Source organism: Ruditapes philippinarum, unplaced genomic scaffold (genome assembly GCF_026571515.1).
Source record: "Ruditapes philippinarum isolate M1 unplaced genomic scaffold, ASM2657151v2 ctg3881_1_1_1_1, whole genome shotgun sequence".
Classification (NCBI taxonomy): domain Eukaryota; kingdom Metazoa; phylum Mollusca; class Bivalvia; order Venerida; family Veneridae; genus Ruditapes; species Ruditapes philippinarum.
Genome location: NW_026851899.1, coordinates 55,373 through 75,070, shown reverse-complemented (window position 1 = coordinate 75,070; position 19,698 = coordinate 55,373). Strand labels below are relative to the sequence as shown.

At 30.1% G+C, this 19,698-nt stretch overlaps 1 protein-coding gene across 1 annotated transcript; it reads left to right on the top strand.

Moving 5' to 3' along the window:
• Positions 1–1,144: 1,144 nt before the first annotated feature.
• LOC132742134 (N-acetylglucosamine-1-phosphotransferase subunits alpha/beta-like) lies at positions 1,145–19,698 on the top strand. Its single transcript, XM_060730460.1, has 16 exons — positions 1,145–1,356; positions 8,727–8,893; positions 10,136–10,311; positions 10,529–10,596; positions 11,110–11,223; positions 11,589–11,675; positions 12,149–12,217; positions 12,495–12,677; positions 13,110–13,280; positions 13,559–13,863; positions 14,156–14,308; positions 14,495–14,555; positions 15,304–15,381; positions 15,775–15,854; positions 18,407–18,502; positions 18,859–19,698. Exons 1-16 carry the CDS (start codon positions 1,171–1,173, stop codon positions 18,983–18,985), a joined length of 2,121 nt encoding a protein of 706 aa, XP_060586443.1. The 5' UTR covers positions 1,145–1,170; the 3' UTR covers positions 18,986–19,698.

Here is a 19,698-nt window from a genome sequence, read left to right as displayed (position 1 = left end):
AACCCCAACAGCAGTCAAATGTTTTAAATGATTCTGAAGGAACCCAGAAGGTTGGTTCGAAATTCTCATTATCAATTTTTTCAAACAAAAATATCATAATTTTGAAATATGAATGTCTAACTTTATATTATGTTCAAATTTTGTAACTATTCTTATTTATATAAAGTGCTAGAGAAGCTCCACGCTGTTTTCTTAGCTTACTAATTCTACTGATGTTAAACCGAGACAAGAACTTAAATGAATTTTTAGATTTAATGTATTTTTTTAAATGGAATGAAATGAATATAATTATACAATAACAGACTGGCAAAAAATATCGATTAAATGTTATGGTAATGTATGGAAAATATAACGAATTGTTAATAATGAAAACAAAACAAAAACAATCTGGAAACAAAGTGATCCCTTGGAAGCATTAATCACAACAAAATTACACGAGAATTGCAGACTCGGTTTGATTGAGTCTGTACATGAGGGATAATGAATAGGTGCAACATCCCTCACATCCCCTAGCACCGGCTTGAGCGGTACTCAATTCTCAACACTTAATAGTGCTGGCATCAATGATCCCGAACGACCAGAAAAATATAACAACACTGAAGTGAAGTACGGGGCAACTTTTTACAGCAGCCACACAGCGCTTGACATTTGCTGTTGTGAAGTATAAAAAATCTGGGAAAACAAAGTGATCCCTCGGAAGCATTAATCACAAAAAAATTTACACGAGAATTGCAGACTCGGTTTGATTGAGTCTGTACATGAGGGATAATGAATACGTGCAACATTCCTCATGCCCCCTAGCACCTGCTGTTGTGAAGTATAAAACATCTGGATACAAAGTATTGGAAATATTGAAAACTCTGAACGTATCATAACAGCGACTTACTATGTCATATAAAAAAACTTTCAGTTTTTTCCCCAATATTCATTTCTTCTATCATGTGTATTAGATCGTTCATGGATAAACGATGCCTAGAAACAACGTTTTGTTAAGACAACTATAAGATTAACCATCATTGTAAAATAGATATAGAAGTATATATCTTCGGATTTTAGATTTGGAATAAAACAATGTTTTTCAAATACAAAAAATAGTTACAATATATAAGATAAAAACTTGCAATTTCGCGTTGTCGGGATTTATTTGTTTGATTTTATCGTTTTGTTGAAATGACAACGAGGAGGACAATAAGATGCATCAAATGTTTATGTTTGTTTTTCATTTTATCTATAACAATTTCTTTATCTCTGATACATGTAAATAGGAATCAAGTAACGATATTTTCGGACTTACCTTGGAATTTGGTCGGAAGTGAAGATGTGTACATAACGAAAAAGTCTGCAACGAGTGAAAAGGTAAATAAGCTAAATTAATATAAACATTTATAAGATTTATTAAATTTTAGAAACTTTTTAGATACGCTCATTGACCAATATCACACTTGTTTTATCATTATCTACATTATCATTATCAAGATCAAAGAAATAATAACGACATTTCACTTAAAGACGACAAATTACCCTATAGTCGTAATAACAATATTCTGCGATTTAATTTAAACAAGGAAGGTCTTAAGGTAGTACACCCCTAATGCACTATCTCCACTTTGAAGAGTATTCAAATAGGCTAGAATCACTGTAAAGTGTATTGAAACTGAGGGGCGTGGGTTCGAACCCCAGAAGGGGAAACTTTTTTTTCTTTCTTTTTTTTCTTTTTAACATTTTTTATTTATCTCCAAGATCCCTAATGGAAGAAAAAAGTGTTTCATTTTAATTATATAATTTTTGTAGGTATTTATTTACTAAATAATGCCAAATTTAATAGCAAATATGATACCAGATATTTTCAAAGTTTAATGAAATAAATTCTACACGGTAAAAGTATTTTATATTTTGCAAGACCAACCAGTATAAATTTTAAAAAATTTAGGCAAACTTTGAGAACAGCCCCTCATTGTGGAAAATTTTAGGGATATTTTAAATAAGGCTTTTAATAAGTGTCAAAAGTGGTTGGGGTAGGTCTACATTTTTGTACATATTAAAAACATTTCGTTTAAAAACAATCATTTTGCTTGTTTAATTTGTTACCTCAATGTCATTATTTTTTTCTTAACAATGAGCATTAGGAAAACATTTTTCATAATGATGGTATTATAGATTATTTAGAGTTTCCTCATTTCTGAAAAAAACCCTTCTAATGGCAAAGTTTAAGTTAAGAAAAATGTCCATAACTCATAAACCACACGGTAAATTTTGTTTAAATTTTGCATACAGGTGACATTTAAGGCATATAACTGTCCTATGTTGTCAATTTTACAGTTCCTTATAGTGCCCATTAGGGGTGTACTACCTTAAATTTCTGCGTATCTTGTTACCGTATCGTAGCCATTGTGGCTTTGAAATGTTATATTTATTTGGCCCTTGTTCAAAGAAAGCGACACATGTCATGATATTTTACATTCAATTGGCGTCATATTTCAGGCAACATGGTGTATTTTTATCTGGACATATATTGATTTTTTAATTTTTCTCTATAAGGTGACTTGTAGTAATCTTTATTTACATCTCATCATTGTACAGACATATACACAATGTTAAAAATTTGCAGCATAAAAGTACAATACCATTCCAGCATGGAGTTATAAGAGATAAAAAAAAATCACAATATTAGAATACAAGTATACTACAATACATATAAATACATAAAACATTATAACAACACGTTTATGTGACAAAAAACCCTGAGAAACCATTGCTATACATAGACTAATAAAATTAAACATCCTGCCTACCATAAAGAAGAAATTATGACAATAAGCATATAACATTAAAACTGGGAAATCGTATAAAAATAACTAAAAAAACGATTATATTTCAGTTAAAAATCAAACTAATACGATTAGCTAATAAGAATAGCTGCAGTATTTCATATAAATGAGAAAGATATAAATATTTACACGAATAAGAAGCTATTTACATAATAAAATCCGGCGTCTTTGTTAAATATTAAAACAGGTTTGGCACAAATACGAATCATATTTATGTTTGAAATAAGAAAACAGTATTTGTCGTCAACAGACAGTGTCGAATAGATGTTACTTAAGCCAACAAACCAAGCCTTAAAGCATTATACAGAGAACAATTCAAGATAACATGTAATTCATTTTCTATAGTGTCAGTATTGCAAAAAGGACAGAGCCTGGCTTGCTCTGTTAAACCTTCAAACCTCCCAGTCTCAATCCTTATGGGAGTGACCCCGATACGGAATTTACAAAAAGCAGATCTATGACTTACAAGTAGTACAAGTTTACAATATTTTTATACTTTATACTCAGTTTTAAATTTACTAAACACTTGCAATTTATTATGTCCACGACCATAGGGCCCAACAACATTTTTGATTTTGTTATACCAAATACTTATACAATTATTTAATGTTTTTATTTCAACATCCTTGGCGAAAGAACGAGGTATAGGTCTGATAAAACTGGTGTACAAATGTAAATCATTGACACCATAATAACTTCTAACATGAAAATACCAGTTTAATCTACAAGAGCGACTAGCTTTATTAAAAGCACAGAGTGCCAAACGTTTATTAATTCTTGCCGAACTCATACATGATAGCTATAAAGAATGACATTTCCATTGTCGGACAATTTGGGGTTTCCAACCAATATCGCGTGCTATGCCATCATTAGGTGAATATTTTCCGGCACCAAGAAAGAAGCGCATTACTGTTATGAAAGGCCTAGATGCAAGAATATGACCGGAAACCCCATAATGGAGCGCTGTAATTAATCAAAGGGCTGCAAGCTCTGTGGTATTTTCTGATCTTTGCAATCTAAATCGTATGTATTTTCCTGTATAAGTTTATTTTTATATACTGTAATTCACCTTGCAGGGCCGAGATGCAGCGACTGCGTTTGGATTTTTTTACTATAACAGTTTGAGTTTGATACATACGGAATTTTGTCTGACTAGAGTTGCATCAAAATTCATTTATGTTCATTGTTTTTGACAGCCACACATTATCCTTTTATCCTTGCATATCGTGGGTACTTCCTTAATAAAAAAAGTTGCCTCGATTGGGATTTGAACCCCAGACCTCTTATACCCTAAACGAGCGCGTTACCCCTGCACCACGGAGATGTTTAACAAAAGCAGTCTGAATAAAATCAAATAATGCTAATTTCAGAATATCCATTCCCACAGATATATAAATCTTATATTCAGCTCCATGGTAATCCTTATTAATTTCGAGGTATTTTGTTCACGATATACCTGTTGTTTAACATTGATGTAAATAATTTAGCGAAAATCTTCTCGCCAAAACAGTCCGACATGTATATATTCCACTACTCGACTTTGTAATACGCTCTGAGGTATTCGGTAATCGACATCGCTAAAAATAGCATTTTCATATTCATCCGCGTAATTGGTGAATTGACAATTCTATAAGCCAACGCTACTTTTAAACTTTGAATGAGTTGTAATTTGTTTGATACTTGTGACAAAATAAAAAATATTTCTTTCTTTAACATCGCTAGTTTTAAGCTGTTTTGAGAACTACTTGTTGTTATGTTTGTCGTGAAGCTTCTGTGTCAGAGATTGAATTTCAGCATTGAATTTTCTAATCTGCGATCAGAAAATACAAAAACTGGCCAAACGACAGTGTCGTATTACTTTGTATAGACATCGTTATCTGTTCCTCTTGTCCAATATAACTTTTAATATTGATTTGACTTTAACATTTTGCCATTTAGAGTTTTCTTTTTTAAATATTAATAAAAGTGTACGAATTGTAGAGGGTTTTCGTAGTTAACATAATAATTTACTGTTTTTAACAGTCACATTAAAATCAGACAACACTGAAAAATAAACTTTTGACACATAAATAATTCATTTGTTCAGGAAAACTAAAACACTTCAAAGAGTAACGACGACGATGCAGATAAAGAAAACAGAATAATAACAATAAATTATTTGTCCCCCATGTCTAATATTCCAATTTTGAATTGACTAACATATTTTGCCATTTTAGAAATATTGATACAAGATTAAAAATGGTCGAATAGTTATATAGTTTACTCATGCATTTTATCCACTATATTTCGTTTCGTAGCGTACAGTTGCATAGGCATTGTCAATGATAATTAACTGTTTCTGAATCACATAAGTATTATAAAGGTCACGTTTGAAAATATGGACAATTTCACATTGTTTACATATAAAAGAAATACATATAAACGTATTCCGCTATACATAAATGTTTTGTCCAGGGAATTTGCTTTCATTAACCCTGTTTGATATTTGTATTATATTTTCATTAATTTCGTCTTTTGTTAATAGATATGTAACCTTGACGAATAAAGAAATATTGAATTGTTTTGTGCTGATAACTGAACAGAACATATCTTATTCAACATAGTTTATTCGAATAAATCATAAATATAAAATACAAATATCATTTACGTAACTTAGGATATTTGTTGATCAACAAATTAACACGTTAAACAATCGGCATATAAATATAGAGTATATAATTAATCATTTTGTAGAGTATATTATCATTTACATCGATTGAAGTTATGTTAAACAATGAATGAATAATTTTGTTATTGAACAAGCTACAGAACAGAACAGAATTTTCTATTCTGTTATTGAACAAGCTACAATTAAACTAAACTTAAAATCTGTTTTATTACTACATTGATTGAACCCGAATCAGATTTTGTGACGGGATTGTGTGCATTTTGGAAAAGAAAGAAAGGAAGAATTAAATATCCATGTATTATTTCCATGTTAAGCTATAAGTTTTCTGAAAAAAAAAATCATTAGACTTTCTTATATAAGATTTAAAAATAGAAAAATTGTTTATAATCAATACTGTGTTGCGCCCCCCACACACGTAAATGATAATTTTGTATATATGCAATATTTATTCCGTTTATGTTTTTGTGTGTTTGTAAAGGTGAAACTGTATACTTAAATATTTTTATTACTTTTTATCATTAAGAGATATTTTGAACCAAAATCTTTACATCAAAAGCAACGGTCGAAAATATGTCGACTTTTCAGATGAATATTCACACCCTTTGCAATATTATTCACTTATTCCAAAACCTTGTTTAGCGATTTCATTATTTATGTTAATGTCTTTAGAATGCATAAATTAATATGATTACACTTACATTTGCTGGTAATTCATTACTACTGTGTCGGTAAAATAATATGATAATGAGGACATTAAATATTGGAATTAATAGTCAAGAAGTACCAGAAAATATATTACTACTGAGATTAAGTTATCTCGATAACCAAACTCCCTCACAACCCTTGATCTGGTCTTTCTGTATTAAAATTGGTTTATCGAATCCACCTGCTACAATGGAAACAAAAAAAAACCACAACAAATCGTTGAAAATTGCAGACTCAGTTTTATTTATTTTGTTCAGTTGATACAAATAAGTGTTATATTAAGGGGAAAGATAATTTAATGATGATTGTGTCTACTGCTCAATCCAGGGATCATGTTTTCGATCTTAACTCGGGTTACAGCAATGCTTCCTCATATGACACCAGTACTGTTAGTTCCAGGACCGATCAATATAAGTTGTAAGAATTTGTTGCATAATTGGCTTTGATCAATATGTTGATACATATCAACATTTCTTTGGCCCCATACCCATGGCTTTTACATTTGTCTTTTGAAGTCTTATCTGTGATATGCAGGCTTCATAATCTCTGATCTCTTTTTAAAATTCCATTTTGTTTAATATCATTGTTTTCTTGTTTAGGACACACGCTTTCGTTTACTTTGGGACCATACGCCGCTTTTCATAGAGATGCACGAAAGTGTTACATTGAAGGTTTCATGATAACCGCCGTATGAACACCACCCACATCAACGGAGGTTTCTAAATTCAAAATTACACCATTTTCCGTGCTGAAATGTTTTATTCTGTTGAAGCCGGTGTTAGGTGGAATGGGCGGTAACTTGCTCTTCCCAGTACCGTCTATCAAACCCAGCCTGCGACATTATTAAGTTTGCCGTTTTCGCCGTTCTTTTGGGATTCGTATTCTCTTTTTATGACGTATTAAATCCTAATTTTTAAGTATCTGAATATCGAGAAAATATAATAACACTTAGTATAGTATATGCAACATCTTACAGCTGTCACATAACCTTTAACACCAACTGTTATGAATATAAAACATGTTTGATTTTTTTAAAGTAATTAAAGCTAAGGGTCAATATAACGTTACGTTTAAATACAAAAGAAAGAGCTTGTTCATAGTGACAGTTGTTACTGACATGAGTTTTACAAATTCTAATACAGGATTATATTTCAAATAGAAGGAAACGACTGTATTACTTTGTTTTTTAGTCCAAGAACCTAGCTTAGTGAAACAATTTACCATACTGTCATTTGGCATCAAAACGATAATACAATAAAAACTGAGTATAAAACCGAATACATCAAATTACACCAGTCCATATTCATATGAAGAAATAATAATTTTCATGATAAATAATCATTATATAATGCGTTGTTTGGAAGAGCATAAGAACGTGATAATGTCAAAGATCCCTGAATAATTTCCAGTCAATAAAAGTCAAGAGAAGACAGTTTTGAAAAAAACAACAACAACAAAAAAAAAACAGTCAAGTATTCTAAAGTGAAACATATAAAGATAATCTCACTCCGTTTTAAAATCAGGACACATTTTATACAGATATATATAGTTTATAGAGTTTATTTCAGAAGCATCTCGATGACCAAATGCCTATGAGGACACACTTTTGTACAGTGTACATGTTGAAAGTTACTACGTAATAACATCTTGTAATAATCTTGTAGCTTCTATGTCTCATAGCTAAAAAAAAGAGAAAAACAGAATCCCTAAAGAAAGCCCAACACGGCAAAATTGAAAATGTTGCAGGCTCGGTTTGATTGAGTCTGTCCATGGACGGTACTGTCTTGTTACAAACAAGACAGACATGTAATCTTATCGTGAAGTAAACATACAGAGACCTATTCTTTAATTTTAGTCTGAAAATCGAGTTAACTTTATGAAAATATGTTTTATAACACTTTTGTATCTTCGTGATAGTGACAAGATAATATTATATCGAAAATATCATCAATTTGTAAGACATCGAAACAATTCATAAAACAAATTACATTTTCCTTCAATTCCTTAAGACATATTTCATTGCAATCACAAGATCTTTACAGATATCGCGTAATCGACTAGTATCAAACTAACTACATGTATATATGATAACATTCATTGGCGTTTTTCTTGCAATAATTCGAGGAAGACATGAATATGTATTTCGCATGAAAACATATAATATGTCTGCACATGATCATTAATAGAAGCTAACACGCTATACTGTAATCACATTCTCCACAATAGACCAACTTAGCGGCATCTTTATAACAGAAAATATTGCATCCATTTTCTGGTTTGGATTCAAATAGGTTTGATCAACAATGTCTTCAGTTTTTTCACTTTATTGTTTTTGTTTTTTAAAATATTTTATGAGACAGGACAATATATGACTCTGGACATCCTCCATGTATACTCTTCAAAATGAAATAATAAAATAAAGGAAACTCTACTGATTCACACGATGCATTTGCTGAATGTGGTAAAAACGTTTTTACTCCGATCATAGCATTTAATAAAGTCCCCCTAATATTCAACTATTTCAGTCGCCAGGAAATATTAGCGATACTGTTCTATCGTACGAGCATGGGTTGATAGATGAACACAAAGACCCAATTGATTTGGTCTATTTGTGGGCCAATGGTAGTGATCCAAGATTTATATTGGATATGAAACGTCAAAAGGCATCGGAAGAACCTGGAAAATATCAACGGTGCGTATTCTAAAATTTATTATCATTGATAATAAATAATTCATGTATTAAAAACAGACAATTATACTGTTAAAAGCGCCCTCAATTTTACAATTGTTTTATATTTTTTATAATACTGAAATTATATTATATTTTACAATAGTACTTTTCAATAATCTTTTGTTGCATTGAGACAAATTCTTCCTTTCGAGTGCTTTCGACAGATTAACCTTTACCCAGATTTTAATTAGTTCAGTTTGAATGAATGCTGCTTGTCGTTAGGTTTATAGTGTCTGTATGAAATTTGATTATATTTCAAGACATGTCCCCTTTTATCTATTAATTCATATTGTATTTTCAACAATATTATTTGCTTACATATCAAATAATTTTTTAAACACTTTTGATCTCTAAATATGTTTTAGTTTCAATTTAGTTTATGTCTTCTTGCTTCCACAGTCCTTGATAGCTATTGATATTACTTTACATTTTGAGAAGCCCTTAAAGCTTAGCATGTGCTATCAATTACATTTATCAGAAATGGACCAATTACATTCATCAGTAATGGACCAATTACATTTATCAGTAATGGACAGATTTTTATGTGATGGACTTTTTTGTGGTGTCTTAAACGCTTTTTATGCTAATTGTGTTATCTTAAGCATCTTGCATGTATCAAATGTTATATATATAATAATAGCTTTTAGTAAACACTTGATGATTTAGAGCAAAACAGTCCATGATTACTTGAAGTGTTAATTGCTAAATTTAGTCCTAATAGGAAGTAAATCCCATATCATTCATACCCCATCTGATATTATCTGGAAGTAATAGTTATCTTTTTTCCAGTATTTCCAGATTATAAATTTAAGTGAATTTGTCCACAATGAAAGGTTTGTCATACCATAAATGATATTGTCGACAATATTTAGTTTTATACATGACAACAAATCATGAATGTATTTTACAACGTGTTTATGGATGTTGTTGGTAAGTATGATACGTGATCTGATATTACATATATCTTTATATAGCAGATAATTGTTCTAGAACAAAAAATATTATCTCTACTTGTTATAGCGTTTGTAAGCAAACAGCATGGATCCTGATCAGACTGCGCGGATGCGCAGGCTGTTCTAGATCCATGCTGGTCGCAAACGCAGTACGTTGGTTTTGTCATGCCGCGACTCTTGGTGTTTTGAACATTTATTTATGGACACTGTTTTCATACCTGGAAAAACAGCATAATGTCTTCTCTAGCAGTCCCCTCAGATGTTCAAGTTACACAGAATCTGGCGAATACATCCAAGTAATTGTGGTATATCCCGGTATACCTCAAACTAAAGTTTCCATGGAGACCAGCAACATCAAGTTACTTTTCAACGTTACAGACAACGGCATGGAATACACTGTCATAATTCCAAATCAAAATAAACATGGTACAGCATTTTTTAATATGCGTTGTAGAACCATATGAAAATTTAATTTAAACGATTACAAGTAAGCAATTTGAATTGACCAATAACAAACGCATGGCAGAATTCAAATTTTACTGTTGCTTGAATGATGCATTTAATTATCTATTAATATTTATTTTCTTTCTTACGTTTATGGTCAAATGCCAGTAATAAGTGTGCATTCACATTTGTTTTGCAGGTGACGGAATAATGAATATACTAACTGAAATAAACGGACAAATGTATATATGCATGTGTGGTTATATAGTAGGTAGATTTATTTATAAGAAATATTTAATTTTAGAATACGTCCATATGTTTCCTTTCGATTGAAAATATATCATATCAAATAATTTGTTTGAAGTGATTGAATTGCGTTTTATTATATGTTACATGCACCTTTCTACAACATTTACGACAATCAGTTTGGAAAATGATAATTTAAAGATTATCCTTTTTAGAAATTGCAAACCAATAAATTTTGTTTTAATATAGAATACTTAATTTCCCATTTCCGTATTAGAGAGTCAGTAGGTAGAACCTAGTTGTGATCGTCTGCGAAAGCCTGTGTTTGTTAATGTCCGTGTTTTGTCAAATATAAGGTCATTCGTCAGTCCACATAGATGTCAATTAAACGTTAAGTTAAGAATATTATGAATAATTTTGTTTTGAATTTTAAATAGTACTTTCTTTTAGATTGTTTGCATAATGCAAAAAAATAAAACATTATAGAAACATATTCTATAAAATTTTGTATTAAATGGAATATTTTTATTTCAGACAAATGAAAACAGGAATCAAGCAAAGAAACAACTGGACAACATGTACATAGTGAAGAATTTTAATCGCTTATCACCCAATACCTCCCTGGAAAAATTGGAACTTCTGAAACGGGTAGAGCAATCTTATTTATATTTCAATTTGGGTTTTCCATTTAACCTTGTAGACTGCTTCAATTTTCAACTTATGTTTAGTTGTAATTAACTTTTTTATTTTGAGTTGTTATATACGAGCATTATAATTGTTGTATATATCGATAATTTCATCGCATCTGTCGGATATGTAAGAATATTTAATTATCACAAGTTTTACACGTATAAAGGAAACGTACTAATTATAATGCAAGTGTTAGAAATAATGTGAAATACACCATAAGGTTAACGCAACATCTTCAGTAGCTTTATCCCTGCATGTGACATTATAGGAATGACTTTTGCCCCTATTGTCTTTCATATATCTTTAATAAAGCCTCGTTTCAGTTGGGAATAATTGAAGTAGTGGATGGAAATGGAATTTACACACTTGTGTATGTTAAACCAGACATTTATAATGATAACATTAATCAAGTAAGTGAATTAATTTTTTTGCTAAGGATAGTGTTATTTAATAAGTATTTATTTTCGACTATGCACATTATGAATAAAAGAAGATAGTATTCATGTTTTGTGATATACCGGTATTTGGTGCAAAAGGTTAAATGAAACATTCAAAATCATTTATGTTATAAAAATTTCGTACTTTTTATAATTCAAAGATTGACTGTATTTGTTGTGAATAAATTTTTTATTACTACTCATAAGTCATGTTGTATATCGTAGTATATTACTGACAAATTAAAAAAGTTAACATATAACAGTCATTGCAGATATATAAATTTTAGATTCAAACTATTTTTCTTGTCATTTGCAATCCACTTACGTAAAAGTGATTGCATAATAGTTTGTGAATGTGTTTATAAGTACTCAATTTTTTAAATGATGTTCGGAAAATCATTTGAATTGTGTACCATTTAACAATGATTTTGAATTTCATGTAATAGAGTTTGGAACAACAAGATATTTCTAATCTTGGTCTGAAAACAGCAGTGTTGGCCTGGGACACTGATTCCGTAAGTTTTGCTCAATGATTCAAACACACAAACCAATATATTCAAAATGAATTGTATATGAATGATTACTTTTACATTGCTTTTTTTCGAATATTTTGGTTATATCAAAATAATCCGTTATGTATAAATTATAGAAAAATATTGAGATAAAGTATATTCCGTTTTATTTATACTTTTTATGAATAAGTGTAAATTTTTCTTCTTTCTTATTTCTATAATCAATCAATCAATCAATCAATCAATCAATCAATCAATAACATGTGTAGTATGCATTTAGATAAGAATAGAAGGAGTAAAAGCAAGACCAAATACATTTCAAGACAATGATCAGCTAAGATTTTCACTGAGATCAGTGGAGAAGTATGCCCCTTGGATAAACCACATTTATATCATCACAAATGAGCAGATACCATGTTGGCTTAATACATCAAACAAGAGAATATCTGTGGTTTTTACAAAGGTGAAAATAATTTAATATATACAAGGAATGCATTTACTTTTACGCCTTTGAAGTTATTTGTTTGTTTATTTATGAAATTGTTATATGAATTGAAATGAAAAACTGCAAACGTTAAATAATACAAGGCTACATAATTTATAATAATTATTTTGTTCATAAACACTGATTTCATATTCTTTTTTCTGCTTTACAGATACGCATCATTGGTATGTGTCTTACATTGTGGACACCTTTATACATATCATTTAAGGATCGGCAAAAGCAAAATTTCAATAAGTAGTTCAATTCATTTCTGAAGGATCTAGTACGTGTAGGCTCTTACAATAACAATAAAATTATGACAATGGATTAATTGCTATTCTAAAAACATAATTTACAGTTATTGTATCTAAATCAAATAATATGTCTATATTCTAATGTTTTAAATTCCAGGATTTATTACCAAACAAAAAGGATTTACCAACCTTTTCGTCTCCTGTTATTGAAAGTCATATGCATCGAATTCCAGGATTGTCTGAATCATTTTTGTTTATGTGCGATGATTTCTATTTGGGTAAAAATGTTCAGCTGAGTGATTTTTACACGAAAGAGGAAGGTTTTAAGGTACATTTCATATTTAAGGAAGATTATATTTTGTAAGTTGATCTGCAATAATGACGAAAGGACTTGTAACGATGAACTGTGACCTTTTTTTTATCAGTTTTCTTATTATTTGAATATAATACATGTACTTGTGAAGCAATAAAATGAACATAATTTCAGTTAAATATTTTATTTTATTTATTTATTTTTTTTTTTTTGGGGGGGGGGGAATATTTTCAATACAATATGCTTAAACATACATATTTTTATTCTATCTCAATTTCTCATCCAATAAACAGATTCGTTGGGATGGCATGTTACACTTTTGCAGCCCGGAATGTTCTCATTTTGATGTAGGAAACGGAGTTTGTAACAAGGGATGTGACAATGATATATGTGGTTTTGACCATGGTGACTGCAGAAATCTTACAGAATCCGTGATGCGTATAGGACATCCTGTTGGCTTACATTACGGGTCATTATATCACACAATGGCAATGTTTAACCGGAAAAAATCTATGTTTGATTTATCAAAGAACTACTTTATGCCGCCACACAGACCGCTTTTGATACAAAAACAAATTGCAAAAGATATGGAAAACATGTAAGCTTTCATTCAGGTAACCTTTCTTAACACCCTTTACTGAACACAGGGTCTTTCAAATATAATTTGTTATTTGAAATACCCTGCTGAACAATTAATAAACCAAACACAAAATTAAACGTGCTCATGTAAAACTTGTCAAATTTTATAAATCAATTAATTCAGTTTAATGTTTGCTGAAATATTTGTAAAGAAGCAGTATAACATAGAAATAACATTGTATTGGCTATATAATGCTAAGCAATAATTAAAGTGATGAAAATCATAAAAGAAACTTATATATCTTTTCAAGTTTTCATGAAGAGTTCGAGCAATCATCATCACTACATTTTCGTTCGCAGTTTAATATTCAATATACGATGGCATACATGAAATTTATTTCATCTGCACGTATTACCATACCAACAGAACAACTATTTGATAAACTGGAAGAAGTTCGACCTGGGTAGGTGTACTTTCTGTAAATTTATATAGTTAAACTTATAAGAAATTTTAAAAAAAAAAAAAAAAAAATGCGGTTTTATTTTTTGTATAAATTTTTACTAACCTTTTCTAAAATTGAAATGCCTAATATTAAAAAACATCGATTTCCCGTTTTTCTTTTTATAAAATTGAAAATTTCATTTCACAGAATGATTTCATACAAGACGTTTGAAAAGTTTGCGGATACGGTCCTCAGAAAATATTTAGCGGTATGTCATAATGTGTGGTCTGCACAATACCTTTTAAGAAAGATATATCTTATTGCTCTGCTTATCATTAGAAAACATAAACGTTGAATAATCATACTATAAGGAATTTAGATACATCGTATCTTAGAAAAATATATTCTTTACTACAGACACTACTTGATAATTGAAACCTTTAAACAATTTAAAAATCTGTATAATGATGAAACTTATGAAATTTAAGATCCCAATAAAGATATTATTCATATCAGAAAATAAGAACTCTTGAAAAATAACAATTATGCAATTAGTCGAGTTCAATACTAACTTATGATAGTTTTTGGTAAGCATTACTTAACTACATAATATATAAATATTTCTTTATTGAATATCTTCTCACATGGATACATGGATTTTATTTCAACTCGCTTTTTTGTGTGCAAGAAAGAGAATCCTTTAATTAATTGCAGACTCTTGCTATGAAATACATAATATGACCTCCAATTTTCTCTTTTTTTCAAGAAAATATCGTCTTAACTTTTATGGTATATCAAAATTGTTTGATAAAATTATGAATTGTTAGTTAACCCATAGAAAATGTCATGAGTAAAAAATAAATAAATAAAATGGTGCAGTAAAATGATAAAAATTGAGTATTCATTTTAGGTAGTAAATCTTATATATTAGTGTACATGTATATATTGCAATTTCGGAGACTGATACTATAGTTTGATTATGAAAATATAACATTTGATTTGAGACTCTTTTATAGAGTAAGTTTGATGCAGTGATGAACGCTTCCCTACAATGCCTAGGAACAAAATATAAAGAAATTAGCAAAGGATTAGAGGTAATTTGCAACAATTTACAATTTGGAAACCTGCTGCTACTATGGCTTTGTTTGTACAGTTATAATATTACACGTTTATTGGCAATCATAAACAAAAATGTTATAAGCATGGTTTACTATCATATGCATTTCTAAGTAATTTAAGTTAAATTATAAAGCTTATATTGATTTTCTCTATTACAAACAAGGTGAATGTACGTACTTTTAAAATTCGATATGGACTTAAAGACTCACAAATTAGCTATGTTTGAAACTTGTGTTGTCTCACGGTAACCGACGACACTGAGGAGGTATTTAAAGTAAAGATAACCTCAGTTGATTAATATACAGTATGTATATGCTTAGTAAAGTGTGATTTATTTTTCGATATTCTATGATAACTGTATATTGTAGATCCCAAAGCATTTGTTAACCAAGTGCCCAGCCATTACTGACATCACAACACAAGTCAAAAATACAACATTGAAATACAAGTAAGTTTCTTTTCGATTATATCATTTTAATGTTATTATAAACAAGTCAAAATTCGATACGGTCCCCTTATTTCATTGTATATATTTTAATGCGTATACAACAATTTATTAGTTAAAAGTGATATTTTGATAATTTTGATTAAAGTGTAATAATTTGTTGTTTTTGCTATGTTCTGATTAATCACTGATTTGAGACATGTAACCTGGATAGGCGTAGCTTTTAAGATTTTTGTGCATGGGTGATACAAGTGGTATTTTTTTTTTATTAAAATTAAGTAAATAATGTATTTGGTCATTTATAATAAATTGATTTTACAGATAACGATATATTTTGAAGTTCTGCAAATCAAATACAAGGGGATTGGTTATTTACTTAATTTTAATAAAAAATATCTGTCAGGGTTCAGATAATTTCATTACATGACATGAAATGGGTCTACATAAGTAAGATATTTCTAGTTTGACTCATTTTATACTGAGTCTAAAAGTCGTGTTATATCTTCTACCTTTTTAAAAAAAATAATAAAAACATTGATTAACTGTGCAGCTTTTTTAACTAGGTTTCTATTCGATAATTTGATGACTTACTGAATATTTTTCTTATCTTAATACAACAACTATTGATAATCAAAGCACAGAAGGCGCTGAATTTGTTTGGGTCTCAGACTGTAAGAAAGGTACAGGTTGTGAGATTATATGTATAGTGCCACCAATGCTTTCCAGCGTTTTAATTGTAGTAAATTGGCTATAAGACTAATTGCAACACTGATATTCAATCCAATGTTGATTTGACTTAAACAATTTGAAAAAAAATGAGTTGCCTTTACAGGGATTTGAACTCCAGACCTCTCGCTTCCAAAGCGGGCGCGAAAACCCTTCAGCCACGGTGAATTTATATGTGAACGGTCTGAAGAAAACCATATTATTCTAAATTAAGGCTTGTAACGTCTTTAACTGTTGTTTAACACAGATGTAGATAATCCTGGAGCTTACTATAAGCATGTATATTTATAAAGAATCGAAGGGCTGCAAGTTCTGTGGTATTTATCTAAATCGTACTGTATATATGTATGTATTGTCCTGTATAAGTTTATTTTTATGTATTATAATTCATTTTGCAAGGCACCAGAGTTTGATACATACGGAATTCTGCATAACTAGAGTTGCATCAAAAAATCATTTATGTTCATTTTTTACGACAGCCACACTTTATCCTTGCATATCATGGCTACTTCCTTAACAAAGACTTAAAAAAAAAAGTTTCCTCGACTGGGATTTGAACTTCAGATCTCTCTCTCACTAAGCGAGCGCGTTACCCCTGCACCACGGCGGTGTTATACAAAGAATGTCTGAATAACATCAAGTCATTCTAAATACAGAACTTTCATTGCATTTCGGGTTTGTAATCCTTATTAATTTCGAGGTATTTTGTTCAGGATAAACCTGTTGTTTAAAATTGAAGTAAATAATTTAGCGAAAATCTTCTCGCACAAACAGTCCGACATGTAGAATCTATATATTCCACTACTCGGCTTGTGTAGTATTCGGTAATCGACATCGCTAAAAATAGTATTTTCATTGATAAAATCATATTCATCCGCGTAATTTGTGATTGTGCATTTATTGACAATTCTATAAGCCAACGCTATTTTTAAACTTTGAATGCGTTGTAATTTGTTGGATACTTGTAACAAAATAAAAATATTTCTTTCTTTAAATCGCCAGTTTTAAGCTGTTTAGAGAACTACTTGTTGTTAGGTTTGTCGTAAACTTCTGTGTCAGAGATTGAATGTCCGCTTTGTGTTTACTTATTTTCGATCAGAAAATACAATAAAACAATATTAGAAATCTTCGACCATTCGGGAATTATTTTGCTTGAAAATTAATGCGCCTGTCTTTGACCATCTTTACGCAGTGATCTCCCCTGAATTTTTCGGCGTTAGTGTACATATAAAGGGAAGTAACCGCTTCAAAAAAGTGGACTACTTTCGGCATTTGCAATTAACAGCATTAGACTCTGAAATTTCGCTACCATTATTTGTTTGGTCTGACGACCCAAACAAATAAAAAACCCTGTTCTATTGCTTTTGATATCAGTGAACGCGTGACATGAATAAATTGATTTTAAATAAACCTACAAGTGAGATACAGTCATAAAAATATTGAATTATTTGATATACATGTATTTTTTTATGAAATAACGTCGTGAATCGCTAGTGGTTGTTAATATTTCTTATTTTTTATGTGTCGACATTTAATCAAATTACTTTTATCTCCTGTACAAATGAGATACTGTTTTGAAGAAAGAGTATCTAGTTTTGCAACATATGCAAGTAAAATGTTCACTTCCATGTCTATATTAAACACATTAGATCATACAATGCTACAACAGATGTTTTTATATTTTGGACAATTTAATGTCATAAAAGCCGTATGGCGGAGGAAACCCCCCACCCCCACTTTGACTGAGTTAACAACATTTACAGTTCTTGACCTATCTTAAGGGTGTCATTTCTTGATAAATCCTATTTAATTTTTCTTCTTTTTAACAGACATAGATTGCTGACATTAGCCGATTCTTACTTCATAATGCTCTCTAGCTTCCCTCGTGCACAGATAGATCTAAGAAATCTTAAAAGATCACCAAGGTAACAAATTATATGAACATGTATAAATCATTTAAATTGTTTAATTTCTTAACCTGCATTATCTTAAGCATGAATGTAATATTTTATTATAGTAATAATGACAAATTAGTTATGTGATGTAAAATAATTAATGTTTATATTAACTAAGAAATGAAATAAATCAATTGGCAAATTTTCAATGATGTTAATATTGAAGACTGACTCTTGTGCAGGTCTACTGGGCGTGAAAGACATTACACTTTCAATTTTTTCTATATGCAAACTGAGTGTTGTCTGGTGATATTTTTTTGGAAGACCTTTGTGATGAAATGTTCATTAACAATTACCTTTATAACTTTTCTTCTTTTGTTTTCCAGAAAATTCAATGCTATCAATGATAACATTGATCATACAAAAATAGAATCGGTGTTTATTAAAAAGGCGTTACACGAGTTTTTCGCGTCCCTGTTTCCTACACCATCACAATTTGAACTACGGACATGAAAGTGATTAATATCTTTTGGAAGTGCCAATACTCAGAATCATGTGGAGTAACTTGATATGGAACAAAATGCTGCACAGTAACCGTTATATACATGCAATACAAGTAGTTGCAGCACCTGTATACATTAAGTAGAAAAGCACAATAATAACATATGAAGGTTTCAAAACGTGTTAAGATTGGGAGATTTTAAAATCGTAAAATGTCGAGAGTATATTTATTTCATTTGCTACATATAACTTTTTCTGAATATTTGCCTTTTAAGAGTGAATAGTGTACCCATATACTATATAGATATTATGAACATCTAACTAAATTTTAGTGACCAAGTCTTCAAATACATGTCATAAAATGCATTGAAATTGCAGGCATATGGTTTATGTGTAGACATATGGTTCATGAAGTAAGTTGCATAATATAGTAAGTGCAAAGCGGAGGTTTCTAGTAGATGCAAAGCAAATACGAGTAGGTATCATAACGGATCGGTTTTTAAAGACATTGTAGACAGAATAATGAAGATATACCTGAAATGTTGGCATCTGGACGTTCACTAATCAGTTACTGTCAATGTAGAGTGGATATGTTTGATCTGATGTATTTTATAATGTTTTTATACAGTTTTTCAATTTTGCTTTATAAAACCTCATATCACTCATATCACTCAGGTAATGTATTTTCCTTTACTTTAGTATTTCACCTATACAGTACTCGATAA

Coding starts and splice junctions, on each gene's coding strand:
- LOC132742134 (XM_060730460.1), top strand. CDS start 1,171: ATGACAACGAGGAGGACAATAAGATGCATCAAATGTTTATGTTTGTTT. Junction 11,224..11,588: donor AATTGGAACTTCTGAAACGG/GTAGAGCAATCT, acceptor GCCTCGTTTCAG/TTGGGAATAATTGAAGTAGT. Junction 13,281..13,558: donor CGAAAGAGGAAGGTTTTAAG/GTACATTTCATA, acceptor TCCAATAAACAG/ATTCGTTGGGATGGCATGTT.